At 50.2% G+C, this 21,551-nt stretch overlaps 3 protein-coding genes across 8 annotated transcripts; all 3 read left to right on the top strand.

The window, feature by feature from the left end:
• The first annotated feature begins 1,780 nt into the window (after positions 1-1,780).
• Positions 1,781-9,542, top strand: TNFSF12 (TNF superfamily member 12). 2 transcript variants are annotated; one of them, XM_019745085.2, is made up of 7 exons: positions 1,781-2,115; positions 2,273-2,323; positions 2,844-2,919; positions 3,466-3,519; positions 3,605-3,640; positions 8,447-8,571; positions 8,773-9,542. In XM_019745085.2, exons 1-7 carry the CDS (start codon positions 1,957-1,959, stop codon positions 9,022-9,024), a joined length of 753 nt encoding a protein of 250 aa, XP_019600644.1. In that variant the 5' UTR covers positions 1,781-1,956; the 3' UTR covers positions 9,025-9,542. The 2 variants fall into 2 exon arrangements, with proteins under 2 accessions (XP_019600644.1, XP_019600645.1); XM_019745086.2 differs by having other exon boundaries at positions 1,800-2,115; positions 2,276-2,323.
• A 1,023-nt stretch (positions 9,543-10,565) lies between these two features.
• TNFSF13 (TNF superfamily member 13) lies at positions 10,566-12,795 on the top strand. Of its 2 annotated transcripts, XM_019745083.2 has the most exons (6): positions 10,566-10,962; positions 11,304-11,382; positions 11,535-11,582; positions 11,728-11,846; positions 12,062-12,200; positions 12,455-12,795. In XM_019745083.2, exons 1-6 carry the CDS (start codon positions 10,705-10,707, stop codon positions 12,562-12,564), a joined length of 753 nt encoding a protein of 250 aa, XP_019600642.2. In that variant the 5' UTR covers positions 10,566-10,704; the 3' UTR covers positions 12,565-12,795. The 2 variants fall into 2 exon arrangements, with proteins under 2 accessions (XP_019600642.2, XP_019600641.2); XM_019745082.2 differs by lacking the exon at positions 11,535-11,582.
• Positions 12,796-13,728: 933 nt separating this feature from the next.
• SENP3 (SUMO specific peptidase 3) lies at positions 13,729-21,496 on the top strand. 4 transcript variants are annotated; one of them, XM_074320220.1, is made up of 12 exons: positions 13,729-14,024; positions 14,334-14,424; positions 14,869-15,585; positions 16,720-16,959; positions 17,052-17,163; positions 17,537-17,684; positions 17,814-17,861; positions 18,212-18,289; positions 19,946-20,083; positions 20,246-20,329; positions 20,449-20,499; positions 20,960-21,496. In XM_074320220.1, the coding sequence occupies exons 3-12, from the start codon at positions 14,880-14,882 to the stop codon at positions 21,068-21,070; spliced, it is 1,716 nt and encodes a 571-aa protein (XP_074176321.1). In that variant the 5' UTR covers positions 13,729-14,024; positions 14,334-14,424; positions 14,869-14,879; the 3' UTR covers positions 21,071-21,496. The 4 variants fall into 4 exon arrangements, with proteins under 4 accessions (XP_074176321.1, XP_019600634.1, XP_074176319.1 ...); XM_019745075.2 differs by lacking the exon at positions 14,334-14,424 and having other exon boundaries at positions 13,781-14,024; XM_074320219.1 differs by having other exon boundaries at positions 13,888-14,024; positions 17,537-17,861; positions 20,960-21,213.
• The last annotated feature ends 55 nt before the right edge of the window (positions 21,497-21,551 follow it).

Genomic DNA, 21,551 nt, shown 5'->3' with positions numbered 1-21,551 from the left:
AGACTAAGTAGTTCCTGTTCCCTTGGAGCTTTCAGTTCAATCAACCAATAAATTTTTATTAAGCATCTATTATGTCCAAAGCACTGTAGTAGGTTGAGAACCAAAACCATTGTACCCTCACACAACTTACATCTATAGTAACATGACTATTCCACTGTCTTCACTGGTAGAACTATCATCCAAGAGACTTACATTTAAGATGAATGTTCAAAATTAACTCTATTGCTTATTCCAGGAACTTCCTGAAAGACCCATCAGATCTTCAATAGATCTGACAGCTTGTACCCTAAGACTGTTTGAACCCTGCACATCAAAATCTTCATTTTTCTGTGTTCATTCTAACTGATTACACTATGACCCTTAACCAATCCTGATCAACCCCTGCTCCTACCCCAGCATGGAAAAGACCTGCTTTAAACCAGACTTCAAAGTCTCCATAAATGTGGCCTTGCTCACCCTATGAGGCATTGGCAGACTGTGAAGAGGTAAGTAATAATCTTTGTCTTATCAACAGGTTGTTTTAGTGCTATTTGGGAAGCCAACATTTGACAAGGTGCTGGTAATATAGTAATGAACAATGTTGTCATAGAGTTTACATTTTAGGGACAGATAATAAGCACATAAACAAGGAACTATGTAATTTTATATTTTACAATGTAGTTGGGGAGACAGTAGCCAAACATATCATTACAAATTGTGATAACTAAGAAAGAAATAAAGGGTACCAGAATACAGAATGAGGGTGGCTAAGATCCTAATTAGAAAAGATGATCTGAAAAACTCTCAAAAGTGACTTAAGCTGGAGGTGGGGGTGGCCTCAGTGTTCCAAGTAAGGGGAATAAAGGGTTCTTGAGACTCTGAAGCACTAAAGCGGTTCAGCAGGTTCCAGAACAGAAAGGGAACCAGCAAGACAGGAGCATAGAGGGGAGAGGGCAGGGCTGAGTACAGTCATCGGGCAGGAGGCTTCCATATGCTTATTCAGAACCCCTGCTTTACCCTGTCGTTCAAGTTTTGCTCTTGCAACAGAATTGTTTTCTAATACTTCTCACTGCAAATGTGCAGAAGTGAACAGTGCAGGTTAAATGAACTTGTGAGGGCCTTAATGTTTACAACAGTATTTCCATGGCAAAAAGGATCCAGCTTTTACCAAATTCATTTATAGAGCTCTTGTAGCTCCACCTTGAGCTCACATAAGTCCTATTATTAGCTGAAATGGCCCTATGTTTCCAGAGAAGTGCCTTTGGGGATCTGGCATTTCTAGATGCTTGCTCTTCCTACCGTAACTGCAGGACGCTGAAGTTGAAATCAACCACCAACTGATTTGCTGAAAGAAGTGAAAACATAACCCATGTTAATGAAGTCCTCAGGCTCTTTTCCAATTACTTGAAGGAAAGTATTGTCTTTAGGTGCTGCTGATAAAAATCCGAATGTGCCTTGGCCTGCACCATGTTGATTGAGGGAATAATAAGACCAGCCACACACTGCCTAGTTACCTTGGTCTGGGGCCCTAAATTAATCCCCCTCGGGCAGGACTAGATCTCAGAAGTTCCAGGGATCTTGCAGCCTGACCAACCGCACGCAGGCCTGGGTGGAGTTTCTGCTCATTTCTGCTTTCGCTCCCTCTCTCCGGCCGTCCGCCTGGAGAGCCCTCGGCTACACACCCCACTCACACAAACATCGCCCCTGCTTTTATACGCCCAGGCGGTGTGAGCCTCTTCGCAGGAAATCGCTCTGCTGAAATCCGGCAGGCGCGCACCCGCTCGGTGCACAACGCTCGGCTGGGCTCCGAGTTTAATCACACAAACAGTGTCCGGCTTCCTGTCCTCATCGCCCCCTCCCGCCCCGTTTCCCTTGCCCCTCCCTCTCCCCAGCCCGAACCGCCCGCCGGCTTCCCCTCCCCCATCCCACGGGTCCCGGGATGGGGGGGCGGTGAGGCAGGCACAGCCCCCCGCCCCCATGGCCGCCCGTCGAAGCCAGAGGCGGAGGGGGCGCAGGGGGGAGCCGGGCACCGCCCTGCTGGCCCCGCTCGTGCTGGGCCTGGGCCTGGCGCTGGCCTGCCTTGGCCTCCTGCTGGCCGTAGTCAGTCTGGGGAGCCGGGCATCGTCGTCTGCCCAGGTGAGGCCCGGCTGCACACCCCTCCCTGGGCAGGTTAGGAGCAGAGTCTGCGAAGCAGCTGATGGGACCGGGTGGGCTGAGGGCAAGGGGCCAGGAAGGTGGGTGGAGGGTGAGCTGTCAGGTGGAAAAGGTCGGGGTGACGCTGCCTCCTTCCCAGCAGGAGCCTTCCCAGGGGGAACTAGTGGCAGAGGAGGACCAGGACCCTCAGGTGAGTGGGTGTGGATGCTGATTGCAGGCTGATGGGCATGGGAAGTGTGTGTGAGCTGAGGATACAGGATGTGCCCTGGCTGTGTCAGCCGTGTGTGGGTATGAGAGAGAGAGAGAGGGTAACAACTGAGTGTAATGGGTTTGTGTCACCTGAGTACAAAGTGTTTATTGGCTGTGGGTGAAGTGGGTGTGTGAGATATGGGAGCCTGCCTTGGAAGAAGGATGCTGGTTGTGTGTGCAGGGTGTGTACCCACTCTGTACTCTGACTGGGTGTTGGCATGTGTGCAGTGTGCCAATTGGTGCAAGGTCTGTGCTGGTTATGGGGTGGGGAAGTGTGGCTGGTCTCCGGAAGGGGCTGAGTGCTAAGACCCCCCCACACACACACTCCTGGCTGAGGGGCTGGGTCCCTCCCTAAGACTTCTGCGCCTGCCTGTCCTCCTGACAACCTTCTGTAGGTCTAAATTTCTGTCTTGGGAATCCCTGGCAAGAATCTGGTTTAGACCTGCCCTTAATTCCCCCAGGAACTGAATCCCCAGTCAGAAGAGATCCAGGATTCTGTGCCTTTCCTGAAACAACTTGTTCGGCCTCGCAGAAATGGTGAGTATCCCTTTATCCCAAAGTCAGGAATAATTACTGTGGCTGGTCTATGGTGGCTTCTGGGCTCATTGTTGCTTTTGTTCATCATAATAGCCCTATGAAGTGGGCAGAGCAAAAACCGTTATCCTCACTGATGGTGGAGAAACTTAGGCATAGAGAATAAAGTGGGTGTTGGTTCAGAGTCATGGTGGAGACAAGGTGGGAAAGTCAGAGGTCTGGGTCCCAGTAAGCAAAGAGACTTATGAATAGGATGACCATGTGACCATATATACAGGTTTGTAAGGGACTGTCTTGGGTTACACCTGTTATCTCAGTGTAATTATTAATAGCACTCCTTTTGCTCTCAGAAGCATCCTAGTTTGGATGATAAATTATATAGTCACTCTACTTGTGAAGGAAGATAAAGCCTGAGGTTTTTAGGCCAGAAATCTGGGCAAGAATAAGGATGCCAGAATTCTGAGAGGGGAATGGGGCTGGGGGAGTGACTTCTGACCCCCCAGACAAGTGGGGGGCTGCTTTGCCTATCTGTTTTTCCTTGATTCTTAGCACCTAGAGGCCGGAGAACACGAGCTCGCAGAGCGATTGCAGCCCACTATGAAGGTAGGTGATGGGTGAGCCATGCCCAGGGAGGAGGGGTGGCAGAGGGGCAGCACAGATCTCATCAACTTTTTCCTGTCTCTTCCAGTTCACCCACGGCCTGGACAGGATGGAGCACAGGCGGGTGAGACCCCATCCCCATCTCTGAGCTTCTCCCTGATCCCCACAGCACTGGCCTCCTGGAAAAGAGTCCCCTTAAAACCTTGACCACCCTCATCCCTGCCTTCAGCCTTGGAACCCCAGAAGCCAGTTCAGGAAAGTCCTCAGTGTTCAGTTTTCTCAGGTCCCAAACTTGGACTTTTTCTGTGACCCAGGCATGGGACCCCAGAAAGACTCCTTCCCCTCACAGAACCTAGGCAGATTCCCCCACCAAACTGCCTGCTCAGCTTCTCCTTCAGCCCTCACTCTTCTCCAAAAAGCTCCTTTGATTTTTTCCCCTCTTCTTTCCCCTCCATATTCCATGAGTCTTCATGCTCTGATCATTTTTCTGAAAATGTTTCTAGTTTTTGCTCTTTTCCTTCTCTACCCCACCCCCCACCTCAGCACCATGGCATCAGAACTTCAAACCCAGTCTTTAACCTTTTTCCCGTTCCAGACTCTCCCATCCCCTACCCTGTCCCACCTGAACCTCACTTTTATTATTCCATTGCTTCTCTGCTTGGCTTCCAGCCTCCCTGTAGTCTCAGCTTCTTTTCCCTGCATACCCTTGTGCATTCTCCACACTTGTTGGGCTGACTCCCCTTCCCAACCAATGTGCCTCTTCTGGACTTTGCACATACTCTTCTCTGGCCTGGAATGCCCTTCCATGTGACAGGCCAGGAGGCAAGGCATAAGGGTGACTTGATCTAGGGGGCTGGCAGCTCAGATGGAGAAAAGTACGTGGCTTGTAGACAGGGCTTGCCTGTGGAGTGGATGTACAGGATAAGAAAAAGGGAAGAATCAGAAATGACTTCTAGATTTTTAAGTTGGGCATCTTTGGGAATAATGGTGCCATTTGCTAAGATGGGATTACAGGGAAGAACTAGGTTGGGAGGTGTGTAAATTAATAATTAAATTTGATATCAAACAATAAACAAGTGGATAAATAATAAAAAATGAGTTTCACAAACAGATGGCTGGACACAGTAGACTAGCTCAGGCTAGGTCAGGATGAATAAAGTCAGGAGTCATTGGCATACGGATGGTATTTAAAGCTATAGGACTGGATGAGACACCAGCGGAAAAAAGGGCCCCCCAAGCAAAGCCCTGAGGCTCTTGGACATCTAGAAGTGGACATCTAGAAGAGAAGGAAAACCCAGCAGAGACTGAGAAGTAGCCAAATAGAGGGAAAGAAACCCAAGGAGGGTAGTGTCATAGAACCTAAGAGCAGACACAATTTCAAGAAGGAGGATGTGGCTGTCTGTGTTGAATGCAGCTGAGAAGTCGCATGAGAAGAGAACAGAGAAATGACTGCCGGGTTTGGCAATGTTCAAAGTCAACTGGTGACCTTGACAGGGGTGGTTTCAGTGGTATAATTAGGTTGGAAACCAGCATGAATTGGGTTAAGAGAAAACATGAAATAGGAATTGGAGATAGTGACAACCCTTTCCAGATGTTTCTCTGTGACAGGAGTAGAGAAATTGGCCAGTAGGTGGAGGTGGATGTGGATCAAGGAAAAATTCAGTCCTTTTAGTGATAAGAAATACTACGTGAATCTTTGCTAACATTTACTGATCTCATCTAATCCTCACAACAGTCCTAAAAGGAAGATATTCTGATCATTTTCCAGTTGGAAGTTACTTAACTTGTCTGAGGTCATGAGGATACTAAGTGGTAGAGCCACTGGGATTTGAGCCCAGCTAGAGTGTGCTTGTGTACTGGACAAGGTCCCTGGGAGAGGCGATTGCTGATGCAGGGATGGGGAGAGCCTGTAGGGCAATGTATGAGAGGGTGGGGGGGATGGATTCCAGAATGAAGAGAGGGACACGTCATCCCATCATCACAAGAGGGGCATTGGAGAAAGTGAGAGCAGGTCGGTTTGTAGTTTTGGTGCAGAAAGGTGAGGGAGCTGTCGCCTGCTGACTTTTAGGTGCTTTGGAGAACGAGGGAGACAGGAGGCAGTAAGTTTGAGGAGAGATGGTGCAAAATCCTTATCTTGGTGAGTGGCTTAGTGAGGGAAAGTAGGAGGATCGCCAGAAAGTAAGGAATGTCCATTTGAGGTTTGTGGTTGTGAAACAGAGTGACACCACGGTCCCAGGCATAACATGCCCTTTGGCCACAACCAGCCTTTGTTCAAGCTGGTTCCATATCTAGGAACACCCTCTCTCACTCTCTCCCCCTACTCTTCATGACCCAAACCAGACTTCCTCCTCTTTTTGTGGACCACTTATTTCAGCAGTTACCCAGACATTCATTCATTCTTTGACTCAACACACATGCACTGAAAACCTACTGTTTGGAAGGACCCAGGTAGGTGCCCACAGTGAATAACACCCAGACCTACTCTCAAGGAATTACTGTCTAGAAGGGACAAGCATATAAATTACAGTATGACAAGAACAACATTGAGAGTAGCCAGAGGTACATGGTGGCATAGAGGAAGGTAAGAAATTTTACATGGAGTCGGGGATTCCCTCCCCAAGAAGACGTGGCTTCCCTGGGCCTTGAAGCATGAATGTAAGATGGACAAGGGGTCAAGGACTTTCCAGGTAGAGGTACCACTTGTGCAAAATCCCTGAGTTTGCCAAGAGTATGATGAGGCTGGGGGACCATGAGAAGCTCCATGTAGCAGAAGGAGAAAATGCTAGAGGAGTAGGACGGGGCATGAGGTTAGAGAAGAATGTGGGAGCCAGATCACAACTGACTGAAATCTGGGAGTTATTCTGAAGTCACAGTGAGGAGAGACAGGCTCACATCTGCATTTTAGAAATATCATTCTGGAACCTCTCGTGCATGTAAGGTCTCTGACACTCTCATGTATGCGGGGTTCCATATATCTGCATATACTAAATTTGGTTATTTTTCTCTTTAAAAAAAAGAAAAGAAGAAGCATCATTCTGTGGCTCTGCTTAGGGAATAAATTGGAGCAGGCAAGACTGGAAAAAGGGAGTCCAATAAGAAAGGAGGCTGAGAAGTGAGAAGTGGCAGGGGCCAGCCTGGGAGGGAGATGGGCCAGAGCCATTTAGATGGCAGAATTCCTAGGAACAGTTAATGGGTGAAAAAAGTTGGTGAAGGGGAGGGAGGCTTAGGTACACTGTGGGAGGTAGAACTGTAAGCCGAATGTGGAATACAGACAGTAAGGGAAGTTTGGGGTGGGGCACCAAGCAAGGTTTTGGTCAAGATGAGTTTGAGGTTCCCAGGGCTATTCAGATGGCAGCAGTTGATAGGGTGAGGTGTGGTAGGGCTGAGTCTGCAGGGAAAGGCCGAGATAACCCACAGGTAGGGATGAAAATGCCCAGAGAGCTGTACATTTTCCTTGAGAAAGTAACAAGGATGGGGCCCTGGGGCTGGCCGAGGATGAAGGATGGGGAAGGCGGCTGTTGAGGCTGCTGAGACACAGCCAGTGAGGTCCAGGAGAGTGGCCTGGGGACCCAGACAGAGAGCTGTTGGCCACGTTCGCTGACTTCCCTCTAGTTTTCCACCAGTGTTTGCTGGGTGCCCCCTCAGAGCAGGCCCAGCTCCAGGTGCCAGGATACAGTGGTGAATAGGACCATTGTCCCTGTCCTATTAGGGGAGTCAGACCCCAAACCATCACGTACACAAATAAACCAGAAGATTTCCCATGTTGGTGACTACTATGAAAGAAACAGGGTGACATGGTGAGGAGTTATGAAGGCAGGGCTGGGACTGGCTATTTTAAACTGGGTGGCCAGGGATGGCCTCAGATGAGTTGAGACCTGACTGACAGAATGCGCCAGGCAGAGCAGCACATTCTGGGAAGGGGGAAGAACAGTACAAAGCCCTGCAGGGACAAGGAGCTTGGTTGATGGCAGAAATAGAAAGAAGGCCAGAGTGGGTGGAGTGTTGTGTTAGAGGGGTGTGTGAGATTAGGTTGGAGAGGTAGACAGGGTGGCTGTGGAGAAACTGGGAAGCCACTTGAGGTCCTGTTCTGTCATTTTATTATTTATCTTCTTTGCAATTTGCTATTACCCTAGCTCTAGATTTTTTTTTTTTGTAACGGGCTCACATACCGTACAATTCACCCATTGAAGGTATATAGTTAAATGGTTTTCAGTATATTCATAGTTGTGCAACCATCACTACAGTAATTTTTGAACATTTTCATCCCCTTAGAAAGAAGCCCCATACCCTTTAGCCATCATCCCCTATTTCTCTGATTTCCATCCCCCCACACCAGCTCTAAGCAACCACTAATTTATTTTCTGTCTCTCTGTATTTGTTTATTTGGACATTTCATAGAAATCAGATACTCTGTGGTCCTTTGTGACTGGCTCCTTTCACTTTGCATAATGTTTTCAAGGTTCATAGCATTTCTTTTTAAGGCTGAATAATATCCCATTATATGGATATATGACAATTTTCCGTATCATCAGTTGATGGACATGTGGGTACCATTTTATTGTTTTTAATTTTAATAATCCAAGTAATGTATGATTCAAGTAATGTATGTATACGTTCTCAAATTAAAAGAGGCAAATACTAGCAACACAAAATATAAAAACCCCCACGCTTCTCCTTCAGTCCTACTTTTCTCCCCAGAAGTGTCTAGTCACAGCTTACTCTGTGTGATTCTCGTCGTATATGTTGGATTTTTTCACATAACTTCTCATTACCCTATGGGCTCCACAGGCTGTGGCTCCTCCCTTGTCCTGGGTTATCTATATATCTTCTGGGTAAGGTGGGCCCTAAAGGTTTATAAACTCAGTTGGTGGCAGGGAGTGTGTGAGTCCTGTGAAGGGACTTTCCCCTATCTCTGAACATCCACATTCAGGTGTGGACGGGACGGTGAGTGGCTGGGAAGAGGCCAAAATCAACAGCTCCAACCCACTGCGCTATGACCGCCAGAGCGGGGGATTTATAGTCACTCGGGCTGGGCTCTACTACCTGTACTGTCAGGTAAGCCCCGCCTGGCTGCATGGGTACAGCAAGAACTGAAGGAGAAGGGTTTGGTTTAGAGGGTGGGGGCAAGCTAAAGGTGGGGGGGGGAGCTTGGGGATTTAGCTGGAGAGGATACCTGGCTCTAAGGAAATTTGCAACTGGGGGCAAGCAGAGGCCTGGACTGTGCCACCTTCCTCCCGCCCCCCCCGCCCCCCCCAGGTGCACTTTGATGAGGGGAAGGCTGTCTACCTGAAGCTGGACTTGCTGGTTGATGACACGCTGGCCCTGCGCTGCCTAGAAGAATTCTCTGCCACCGCAGCAAGTTCCCTCGGGCCCCAGCTCCGTCTCTGCCAGGTGTCTGGCCTGTTGCCTCTGCGGCCAGGGTCCTCCCTACGGATCCGCACCCTCCCCTGGACCCATCTCAAGGCTGCCCCCTTTCTCACCTACTTTGGACTCTTCCAAGTTCACTGAGGGGCCCTGATCTCACGGTGGTTTACCCAGGCTGCTGGCTCCCCACAACAACTCTCTGAGCACCCCAGTCCCCTCTGCCCCACCCTAAGCTGCTGCTCCCCTCAGACCTGCCTCTCCCTGGGTAGACTGCCAGGGCTTGTTCACGTGTTTTCCTTGCCACATAAATATTCCCATTCGTCTCTGACAACTCCCCCCACCTCTGGTTCTCCACCTCACTAGCTTCTGAACCCCTGATCTTTGATGCCCCTATGTATCTCCTGACTCCCCACTCTGGCCACAGCCCCGAGACACTGTTTACTGTACTCTGGGTGAGGATGGGTCCCCAATGCCCCTCTTCAGGCACTAAGAGGGCTGGATGCCAAAGAGACTGGGACTAGGCCAGCTGTTCCCTAATGTGAGGGCTAAGAGACCAAGACAAGTTCCTCCCTGATAATATCCTGTGGATTTTTAAAAGATATTATTTTTATTATTATTGTGACAAAATGTTGATAAGTGGATATTAAAGAGAATAAGTCATGGTTGCTCTCTTTATTGGGACTTAGGGGACCTCCTCAGGGTAGCTGAGGGCCCTGGGAAGGGGGTCTTGGGCCTTGGGGAGTGGGGTGTAAAACACCTGGAATTCCAGGGCAGTGTGCAGGTTTGGGAGTGGGGACCCACATGCCTCCAACCCCTGAGAGTGGAAAGGCAAACTGCCAGGAAAAAATTAATCCTCTGCCCAAGGTCCAGCAGAAGCAGCCTCATTTACCTAGGAGGCGGGCTTCCTCCTGCGGGGAATCCCTAGCTGGGAGATACAGGGGCCCTTCCTCTTGGCAGTCTTGGGACATTCAGCAGGTGCTGGCACTAGCCCTGGCTGGGATGTGGGGTGGGAGCAGGCCTAGAGGGGGCTTCAGGGTTAGTAAGCAGGACACTGGGACCTAGGAACATGGAAACCTGTGCCCCAGGATCCAGGGGAGGAATCCTACAGTGGTAGGGTGCTTGGGGCTGTCTCTTTCTCTCTTTGTCCAGAGCCTTATGTAAGAGCTTTTCTCTGGAAACAGGAAGTCCTGCTTGCCAAGTTCAGCACAGGGAGTAGTGCAGGCCTTATTCCAACACACCCGGCCTGGCCTTAACCCCAGAACTCAGCCAGTTTCTTTCTTCCGCGACCCTGGTTCTCCCCACTGGCCCCCTTCCGTCCTTTCCCACCTTCAGTCACTCCTAGTAAACTTCCCCAGAGATCTCTCCCTGGCTTGAGCCCAGAGGATCTTCCACCCTCACCCCTTGACCCTCGATGGTGCCCAGCTTGTCCCTCCATCCCTGCTCCTGGCACCATGCCCCATAACCAGCCAACCTTCCCTCCCCCACTTCTGGGGCCGCCCCAGGGTTCCTGTGCTCTGGCCGCTCCTCCTGGGTGTCACTGGCAGCCCCGTGCTTCCTAGAGAGACTCACACCAAATTCTCCTGAGGCTGGAAGAGGGTTCAGGGGGTCTCAAGACAACATTGGCCCCACAGCGGGTGCCAGCAGCACCAACAGTGCCCCTAGCTTGCTTTCTTCCTCCCTCCTTTTTATTCTCAAGTTCCTTTTTATTTCTCCCTTGCGTAACGCCCTTCCTCCCTTCTGCACCACTGCCTGCACTCCCACCCTCCCTGCCACCTCCTTGCCATCCACTCCTGAGACCATAGCTGTTGGCAGGGTCCCCAGCTCATGCCAGCCTCATCTCCTTCCTTGCTAGCCCCCAAAGGGCCCCCGGGAGACATGAGGGGCCAGGTCCGAGAACCGGCACTCTCAGTTGCCCTCTGGTTGAGTTGCGGGGCAGCTCTGGGGGCTGTGGCTTGTGCCATGGCTCTGCTGACCCAACAAACAGAGCTGCAAACCCTAAGGAGAGAGGTGACCCGGCTGCAGAGGACTGGAGGGCCCTCTGAGAAGGGGGAAGGGTATCCATGGCTGAGCTTCCGGGAGCAGGTGAGTGAGGGGAGAAGGGTGTCTGGGATAGAAGGATGGGTGGCAGGGTTGTCTCTGGGCCTCTTGGTTCCAGACTCCTAGTCTGCAAAGTTTCAAGTGGGTGCAAGAGAGGTCCCAGGTTTGGAGGTCAAGGGATTAGCCATTCCAGGAAAGAAATTGTTAAAGATTAATGCTTCTTGTACTTACCAGATCCTGGAATACAGCCAGCACCAAGACTCAGGTTGCTGGGGAAAGGTGCATGAGAGATGTGGGGCGTTCCTGGGATGGTGGAAGGGCTGAAAAGAAAGGCTGTCTGGGACTTTTGCATCTTACCCTAACCCTGACCTTCTTTCCATGAGCAGAGCCCTGACAGCCTGGAAGGCCAGGAGAATGGGGAGAGATCCCGGAGAAGGAGAGCCGCGCTCACCCGTAAACAGAAGAGTGAGGCCTTCAGGGTGCAGCAGGGGTGGGAGGTGATCAAGCAGCATGGGAATTTGGAGATTGTTACCCCAAGACAGGGTAAGGGTGGAGGGCTGACAACAAGGCAACTGGGGTAGGTGGGCACTGCTGAGATTTCCTCCTTCTCTCCTCAGAGAAGCACTCAGTTCTGCACCTTGTTCCCATTAACATTACCTCCAAGGGTGAGCACAATTTTAAATAATGGCTTTTGGGGAGGGACAAGATCTGGGAACTTCTGGGGCTGGCACCTGGGCCCAAGAGAATCTTAAAGGTGAGAGATACCTGAGAATGCATAGAAATCCTGATTGCCACACTCCTCACCTCCAGAGGACTCTGATGTGACAGAGGTGATGTGGGAACCAGCTCTTAAGCGTGGGAGAGGCCTGGAGGCCCAAGGATATGTTGTTCGAGTCTGGGATACTGGAGTTTATCTACTGTACAGCCAGGTAACCCCAAACAAACATTGAACCTCATGTGGGGGCCTGGAGGCCTTTTCTCCCAGAGTCTTATGCCCCAATACTGAGGTTTCCCAACCCTCGGTTCATACCAAACTTAGAAGACCCTTCTTCATTCTTTGGCTCCTTTGTCAGGGCTCCTGAGGCCTCCCAGCACTGAGCAACACTACCCTGTTTTCTTCAACATCTCCTCCCTTCCCTGCCAGGTTCTGTTTCATGATGTGACTTTCACCATGGGTCAAGTGGTGTCTCGGGAGGGCCAGGGAAGGCAGGAGACTCTATTCCGATGTATACGAAGTATGCCCTCCAACCCAGACTGGGCTTACAATAGCTGCTACAGTGCAGGTAAGAACCTGTGGGTGGTAGGGGGTGGATGCGAGAAAAACAGGACATCTCTGACCTAGGAGTAGTAGTGACAAGGGGAGAGCTATAACAGGGGGTTGGAGGCCTAGGTGTAGAGGTGGATCTGAGGAACGAAAGACAGAATACCTAGGTCCTTACAGGAAGCAGAAAAAAGGTTGAGCTGGAAAAGGGAGGGTGAAACATCAGAGTATGTCTGGCTGTGCTTCACTGAGCATCCATTTTCTCCCTTTTCTCAGGTGTCTTCCATTTACACCAAGGGGATATTCTTAGTGTCATAATCCCCCGAGCAAGGGCGAAACTTAGCCTCTCTCCACATGGAACCTTCCTGGGTTTTGTGAAACTGTGATTTTGTTGTAAAAGGTGGTTTTGGGCTTGGAAGCCCAGGGTGGGTACATACTGGAGACAGCCAAGAGCTGACTAGACAAAGCACGGCATGAGCAGGAACACAGGCCTCTTCTGGGTTTGACTGGAACCTTGGGTTTGACAGCTCATGACTCTCTCTTTTCCTCCCTATTCCCTTTCCACCACCACGACTTTGATTTCATAGATATTAAAGAGGTAGAATATCTTGCTTTTACCTTCCATCCAGCCCCAAATTCTTGGGGCTTTGGAGGGCTGGGGAGAGAATGCCAGGCATTGTCTAGACCTGCTTTGGGTCCCACTGGAATGCTTCCAGAACAGCACCACCATCTAGCGGCAGTTTGAGAGAATCATCCTGTCTGTTGGCAGAAGTCCACAAAGCCTCCTTTCACTCATGAAAACTTGCTTCCTATGCCACCTATGCTCCCTATGCTCCCTATACCTCCCTCCAGGTAACCTCTGCCTCTTCACCCCACAAGAACCCTTATCCTCATTTTTCTCTATCCATTGGGCTTCAGTTTCCACCAGTATCTCCAGAGGTGTATTTATTATAGGCCCGTCTGAAGAGGGTGCCCGACGACGACGGTCCTCTTGCATTACTCTTCGGGTCCCAAGTTTTGCCTTTCATGCTGTGCATTCCCCTGGCGAGGCAAGCCACTCCAAGCCCCTCTGGGCTGAGGCGGCTCGCCAGGGAATCTTGGCTGAATCATACGACCTTATGCTGGTTCTGCCTCACTCCTCCGAGCTCTTCTTTCTGCTCAAACCCTGCTTAAAAGTTAAATAAAAGAGAATAAATGATACCTCGGATCCATTTCCCCTACTGCCTTGCCACAGCCCCGTCCCTCTACTTGATCTCCTGCCCTCCTGGCTCTCCCCTGGGGCGCCACACCACAGCAGCTGTACGCCTGCCCCGGTGCCTAAGCCCTAGAGAGTGGCAGAGAAATACGCAGCGGAGCCTGAAGGAACACAGGACGCGCAGGCGCAAAGGGCATGTAGTGGCGGTCGCGGCGCCCAGCCCAGGTCAGCGGGTGTACGCAGGCGCAGCCCGGCGTGGAGCTAAGGGGCGGGGCGGTCCCGTGGCGTCTACGTTCACGGGTAGGCGGGACTAGGGCGCGTGGTGGCCGCGCCGGCGCTGTTCGCCGGGTGTGACGTAGTAATCGTGCGCCGCCACCGCCGGTGGGCTTGGGGCTCGCGGGAGGGGAAGGAGGAGGGGAAAGAGGGGGAGGTGGTGGAGGTGGAAGCTGAAGCAGAGCAAGAGGCGGCCGCGGCGGGGCGGCTCAGCGGCACGGCGCGCGGCCCAGAAGCGTTGGAATCCTGAATTGAGAGAGCTACGGCTGAAGACAGCAGGAGTGGCGGGGCCGCCGCCGTCGCCAGAGAGATGAGCCGGGAAGCCTGAGGCCGGAGACGCCCGCCCTCGGGCCCGTCCGTCCGGCTTCCCTTCTCCCGGTGAGGACGCCCCTTCCCCTCCCCCCAGCCCTGCCCCGGCCTTTCCCATTCCTGGACCTAATTCCCACGTAACCGGAGCCCAGGAGGCCTTCGAAGGGGCTTCTTAAGGCCCTTGGGCTCCGAGCCGTCCGAGCCTGTAGGACCATACCGTTGCTGGGACGCATTCTGGTCCCAGGGGACAGAGCAGGGGAGGGGGCTGGGCCAGCCTGGCTCGCGCTGCTCAGTTCTGTCCCACTGTCTTCATTAGGCTGCTAAAGCACCGATTCGGTACTCTTTCAGTTTCCTTTAAAATCCTTCCCTTTTCAATAGGTTCTACTTTCTGAACCATAGGCCTGGCATCCCCATTGCTCCCTGAGACGACTTGAGCATGCCCCTTTCCCTGTTCGCTCCAGGGTGATAGGTAACTCTCTTCTTACTCTAGACCACGGTTTCCCGGTGGAAGTTGTGTTCTTTGTACCACGTCAGGATTTCCGGGCCATGTCCTTTATTAGGCTGTCAATTAGGACACCCCGGTAGTATTAAAATAGAGAAGTAGAGTCTGAAAATACTGGGTTTGACCTGGGGATCTGAAAGATAAGGTCCCCAAGGCCTGCTGCTTAGCTATTCTCCCTTGCCTCTATCTGGGTAAGAGAGAGAGGATGATGGCACAGATGCTAAAAGTCCCATGGCGCACCGTGTTAACCAGGAAAATCTGAAGTTAGCAGTTTTGGTTTTTTCCCCCTTTTGCGTGTCTCTGAATCTTAGTTTATTTGCATCTGATTCCAGAAGAGGCATGCTGAGGAAGAGAGGCAGGACCTGGGGTACAGGACGTTTGGATTCTGACACTCTAACCTTTGTTTTACAGGCTACTGGAAGATGAAAGAAACTATACAAGGCACCGGGTCTTGGGGGCCTGAGCCTCCTGGACCTGGCATAGCCCCAGCTTACTCAAGCCCTAGGCGAGAGCGTCTTCGTTGGCCCCCACCCCCCAAACCCCGACTCAAATCAGGTGGAGGGTTTGGGCCAGATCCTGGGTCAGGGACCACAGTGCCAGCCAGACGCCTCCCTGCCCCTCGGCCTTCTTTTGATGCCTCAGCTAGTGAAGAGGAGGAAGAAGAAGAGGAAGATGAGGATGAAGATGAAGAAGAGGAAGTGGCAGCTTGGAGGTTGCCTCCCAGATGGGGTCAGCTGGGAGCCACCCAGCGACCTCGCCCTCCCCGTCCTACTCATCGAAAAACCTGCTCACAGCGCCGCCGCAGAGCTTTGAGAGCCTTCCAGATGCTGCTCTACTCAAAAAGCACCTCGCTGACATTCCACTGGAAGCTTTGGGGACGCCACCGGGGCCGGCGGCGGAGCCTCACACACCCCAAGAACCATCTTTCACCCCAGGAAGGGGGTGCTACACCGCAGGTGCCATCCCCCTGCTGTCGTTTTGACTCCCCCCGAGGACCACCCCCACCTCGGCTGGGTCTGCTAGGTGCTCTCATGGCTGAGGATGGGATGAGAGTGTCTCCACCAGTGCCGCCCATGGAGGAAGATGGATTAAGGTGGACTCCGAAGTCTCCTCTGGACCCTGACTCAGGTAAGGTGGGAATGGGGTAGAGGAGGGGCTGGGAAGGACCCTGATCCTGGAAGAATACGAGCCTCTTGTTATGAAAATGGGGCCTAAGGAAAGTAGGATGGCAGAGTGAGGGGGTCCAGAATAGCTGTGAAATGTCTTATGCCCCACTTTGAGCAGGAACTAAGTCAAGGAAGGTAGTCAAGGCTGGGATACAGAATACTTAAGCAGGTGTCCTATGCATGGATGAGAAAGGGAGACGTGGTTTGGGAAAGTCAGACTTGAAGTCCCTCTTCATTCGGCCTTTCAGGAGAAGGACCCTTTCATGTGCATTTCCAGAAAGTGCCATTCTCAGTGGTGGGATGAGATCTCTCTGAATAGTGGGGTACATCACCTGTCTGGTTGTGTGTGGCATTCTCACTCAGAATACTTCTCTTTTGGAGAACCCCAACAAAACAATTTTAGGCTCTCTGTGCTTTATTAATTATTCGAGTGTTTATTGAGCCTTTGCTATATGTCAGATAATATGTTAGGAGCTAGGCATATAGTGGTGACTAATATCTCTGAAATTTGCATCTGTCTGAATCCTAGCCTTTCCTTGCTTTCCTCCTGTCTATAAGTACAGTTGACCCTTAACACGAGTTTGAACTGCACGAGTCCACTTTATACATGGAGTCAGCCCTCTGAATCTGTGAGTTTCCGCGTCTGCAGATTGAACCAACCTTGAATCGAAGATAGTATTTTCAGTCTGCAGTTGGGAATCCACAAATGCGGAGGGCTGACTATATGCATTGTTCTCCGCCATTTATATGAGGGATTTGAACATACGTGGATTTTGGTATCCATGGGGTTCCTGGAACCAGTCCCCTACAGATACTGAGGGACCACTGAATTTTGGGGGGGAGTTAAAAGTTACACGTGATTTTCAAGTATGTTATTCAAGGATCAACTGGAGTAACTCTTTCTCTGTTCTTTTATAACCTCTTGGACATCCTTATCTCATGCTTTAGGGTCTCTTTATTCCTTAGACTTAACTATTGGTAGATTCAGTTTCAATTCATCCTTGTGGTCTTATAATTTGTGTACATCATTTAATTTTCCCCTTGTCCTTTCATTTAAGCCAATTTCTCATCCCCATCTTGTTTCCCTGCCCTATAGGCCTCCTCTCCTGTACTCTGCCCAATGGCTTTGGGGGACCACCTGGGCCAGAAGGGGAGCGAAGTCTGGCACCCCCTGATGCCAGCATCCTCATCAGCAATGTGTGCAGCATCGGAGACCATGTGGCCCAGGAGCTTTTTCAGGGCTCAGATTTGGGCACTGCAGAAGAGGCAGAGCGGCCTGGGGAGAAGGCTGGCCAGCATAGCCCCCTGCGAGAGGAGCATGTGACCTGTGTGCAGAGTAAGGAACCCTAAGAGGACCTAGTCTCCTTCAGCAAATGCTTAGATCAGAGTCTGGAGGTCTCACCCCACTCCTCTCCCTCTTCCACTCAGGCATCTTAGATGAATTCCTTCAAACTTATGGCAGCCTCATCCCCCTCAGCACTGATGAGGTAGTAGAGAAATTGGAGGACATTTTCCAGCAGGAGTTTTCTACACCTTCCAGGTGAGGCATGAAAGAGATGCCCTTCAGAAGAGGACTAGGACCTGGGGGATGGGGAGAGAATGCTGCTGCTTTTTCTGCCATTGGGATGTACTTGAGAAGAAGGAAGCTAGAACTGAAGTGGGGAATCTACAGGCAAGATGCTAAGTCCCTGTAAGCCAGCTGGGAGGGTCTTTATCTGAGATCCTGAAATATTATGTATACCTGAGTATTCATGTGCTTCTTTCTGGGGAGTAGGCCTTTATCAGGTCCAACAAAGGATCAATGACCCAAAAGGGGAAGGAGTAGTTTAGACTCTTATCCTAGGCAGTAGAAGGTACTTCTTTGTGTCCTAGCCCCCTTGTCTTTTGTGTGACTCCACCCTTGGCCTACTCAGGAAGGGCCTGGTGCTGCAGCTGATCCAGTCATACCAGCGGATGCCAGGCAATGCCATGGTGAGGGGCTTCCGAGTGGCCTATAAGCGGCATGTGCTGACCATGGACGACCTTGGGACCTTGTATGGACAGAACTGGCTCAATGACCAGGTGAGGAGGAGTAGAAAAATAGGCCCAAGAGGGGATTCAGGGAACAGGGTGTCTGGGGCCCTCTTCTTGGGGGAGCCCTATACCCATGCTGCACCCTCCATGGCAAGTTGCTTCCCATCTTCTCGTCAGGTGATGAACATGTATGGAGACCTGGTCATGGACACAGTCCCTGAAAAGGTAGGCCTAACCAGGTTTTTCGGTCCCTTTCATTTCTTCCATTTTACGTAAAGAGGGCCTTTGTTTACGGGGAGAGAAGGTAATCTACTAAATTCAAATCTATAATTTTTGTCCTGGTCTTAATAATTCTATTCCTTTCCCCCAGTCTTCACTGTTTTTCCCCTATAGCTAACCCCACAAATTGGGATGGGAAGCTGTCAGATGAGGTTAAAAACAATTTGTTTTTTTATCCTCGTAGAATTGGAGTGCAGGTCGTTGAAAGTAGTCCTTAGAGCCATAATGAAATGGAGAGGGCAGTTAGCAGGAAGTCTTTTAATTCTATCCAACTCTTTTTTTTATCATTGGCACAGGTGCATTTCTTCAACAGTTTCTTCTACGATAAACTCCGTACCAAGGGTTATGATGGGGTGAAAAGGTGGACCAAAAACGTGAGTTATGAATTCACATCTACTTGTGTAGCACCTTGCCTTTAAAGAATTAGAGTTCTATTTTTATAAGTTGTTTCCCCAACTCTGTTCATTCAGTCTTCCAAATATTTATTCAACATCTCGTCTGTGTGCTAGATACCATTCTAGGCACTAAGGATACAGTGTTAAATAAGGAAAATTTCTTGCCTTTATGGGGTGAGAATAAATAAGCAAGTTAAGTTCCAGCTAGTGATAAGTGCTGTGAACAAATTAAAACAGAATAATGTAATAGCATGGGAAGTGGGTACTTTAGATCAGGTGATCTGGGATGGCCTCTCTTAGCGGAGACTTGAATGTTGAAGAGTCAGCCATGTGCAATTTTGTGGGAAGAGTGTTCTAGGCAAAGGGAACGGCAAGTTACATGGGACTCAAAGTGAGAAACAACATTTGAGGAACAGAGGGCCCCTGTGGTTGGAACAGAGGGAGCAAAGAGAAAGTGATGGGAAATTTAGTTAGAGAGTAGATTATGAAAGGCATGGAGGGTTGGGTAGGTTTTACTCCATGTGTATTGAGAAGCCACATGAAAGTTTTAAGCAGGCTGGGAAGTGCCTCATGTTTTAAACTCTTATTTCAATGATAGGTTGAAAGTGGGGCAAGAGTAGAAGTAGGCAGAGTAACTTAGGAGAGTAGCACAGAAGACCACATGAGAAATTTGGACCAGAATGGTAAAGGCATAAATAGAAGTAGTTTTATCTAGGATAAGTTTTGTGGGTCGAACTAGTAGGACTTTCTGACAGATTGGATGTGGGAAATGAAGAAAAGATAGGAATCAAGGATGATGCCTCGGTTTTTGGCCTAAGTTATTGGGGAAAATAATTAGGAGCAGAGTAGGTTTAGTGAGGAAGCAAAGTTCTTTTCTCCTCTCCAAATCAAAGGCCAGGAAATTTCTACAGTAAGGTAGGACATTGGCTCCAGCATGACCTAATTGCTGTCCCCAAGTTCAGGAGCTTACACTCCCAGGGATTTGGCAGGCCTGCTTCTCCCTGTAGAGGTGGGGTGACATACACTGAAAAGAACGTGGCCTTCTGTGTATCTGTGTTTGAATTCCACCTCTGCCATGTCTTTCTTCTATGACCTTGGGCAAGTTACTTTCCTTTTTCAAGCCACAGTTACCGCATTGTTATGTTGAACATGAGAACATCCTTGAAGGATCTTTGTGAATGTTAACTGGTTGAGGTATTTACTAGGTGCTATGCATTGTTTTTAGTGGCTCACGGATATTAACTAGTTTTATCCTCATAATGAAAAGGTGACGTGTGAGTACTGTTATTTTCATTCTCTTGCAGATAAAGGAACAGGTATAGAGTTAAGTAGCTTGTCCGTGGTTATAAGCTAGTAAATGGAGGAGGTGGATTTGAACCCTAGCAGTCTGGCTTCAGAATCCTGAGCCTGGGTGCTTAGCTAGTAAGCATTTGTACCTTTAATATGTGAAAAGTACTTGGCTCATCCTTGGCTGTTGAGTGTTCTGCCACCACTTCCTCTGTCTTGCCTTCCTCCCTTACCCCAAGAATCAAGACATCCAGGGCCTCCTTGCCTGCTCCGCCATTCTTTAGATCCTCATGGCAGTAGACAGGACTCTTGTGCTGTCATACCTGACTTCTGGCACTGCCTCCTTAGGTGGACATCTTCAATAAGGAGCTACTGCTAATCCCCATCCATCTGGAGGTACATTGGTCCCTCATCTCCGTTGATGTGAGGCGACGCACCATCACCTATTTTGACTCGCAGCGCACCCTAAACCGCCGCTGCCCTAAGGTTTGACGGAAGGGGAAATGTGGGTAGAACGTAGGGAGGATGTCCAATGGAGTGGCATTCCGAGCAGAAGGGTGCACTTGGGGTCTCTGAGAAGCATCCTAGGCTTCGTGGCTGTGACCACTATGCCCTGGGTTCACTACCTCCTTTTCTCCGTCTACACAGCATATTGCCAAGTATCTACAGGCAGAGGCAGTGAAGAAAGACCGGCTGGATTTCCACCAGGGCTGGAAAGGTTATTTCAAAATGGTAAGTTTCCAGAGGGAGGGGTACGGGGTTGGTGGTGGGGATAGCAGTAGGAGGCAGAAGTTGAAGCCACACCCCTAGGCATCTCCAGGTGAAGGGCCTACCTTCTTTCTTTTCTCTAGAATGTGGCCAGGCAGAATAATGACAGTGACTGTGGTGCCTTTGTGTTACAGGTAAGCAGATGGCATTTGGGTTAAAGGGTTGGGAGGGAGATGGGAGGCTGTTCTACATCCCTCATTTGGCTCACAGTAACCTGGATGCGAGGAGTAACCTTATGTGGTAGGACACAGAAACCCTGACTTCTTGGTCCTCTCCTGGCTTCCCCATCCCACATTGGGACTGGGTCTCTGGTCCTTGGTCTCTGGCTGGGATGCACCTGCCTCCTGACCCCCAATGCAAAGTGTTTTCTCTGTTTAACAGTAGGTATTTCATGTAGCAAGTAAGAACACCGGCTTTAGAGTCAGACTTTTTTTTGAGGCCCCGGCTGTGGGACCTTGGCTTCTTTTGTTTGTGAAATGGGCATGTTCTCTGAAAGATCGAGTGAGATGTATCTCATATGAAATGTGTAGCACAGGTCCTGACTTGGGGGATACTCAGTAGGTGGTTCTCATGGCCTGCTTTGTTAACACCCAGTACTGCAAGCACCTGGCCCTGTCTCAGCCATTCAGCTTCACCCAGCAGGACATGCCCAAACTTCGTCGGCAGATCTACAAGGAGCTGTGTCACTGCAAACTCACTGTGTGAGCCTCGTATCCCAGGCCTCAAGCCCATTCATTAATGGGCAGGGGGACATGGGCGACCCTTCCCAAGAAACTCCAATTTCTTTCCTCTCCTGCCTCTTCCCACCCAATTCCCTTTGGTTTTTCATATTTAAATGTTTTAATTGATTTCTGTATTTTTTTCTTTGAGAGAAGAGTTGTTGATTTCTGATGTTCCAGGGGTGGCTATGGAAAAGCCCGTTTTTCTCTGTCTGCAGAAAAGTCAGGCCTTGCAGCCTGGAGGGGGCAGTCATTCCCCTTCCATGTGTATGGGAGGGGGCCAGGAAAAAATCTGTGCTGGGGTGGTGGGCGGGCAAAGGGATTACTGCCTGCCAGATCTTCAAACTTTTTTTTATATATATATATAAATGCCACGGTCCTGCTCTGGTCAATAAAGGATCCTTTGGAGATACATAGTGGTGGTCTTCCTTAAGGGGCCTCAAACTAATGGATATGCTCTATCTCAG

Source organism: Rhinolophus sinicus, linkage group LG15 (assembly GCF_036562045.2).
Source record: "Rhinolophus sinicus isolate RSC01 linkage group LG15, ASM3656204v1, whole genome shotgun sequence".
Classification (NCBI taxonomy): Eukaryota; Metazoa; Chordata; class Mammalia; order Chiroptera; family Rhinolophidae; genus Rhinolophus; species Rhinolophus sinicus.
Note: the sequence above shows the minus strand (reverse complement) of the source record. Positions and strands in the feature narration are given on the sequence as shown.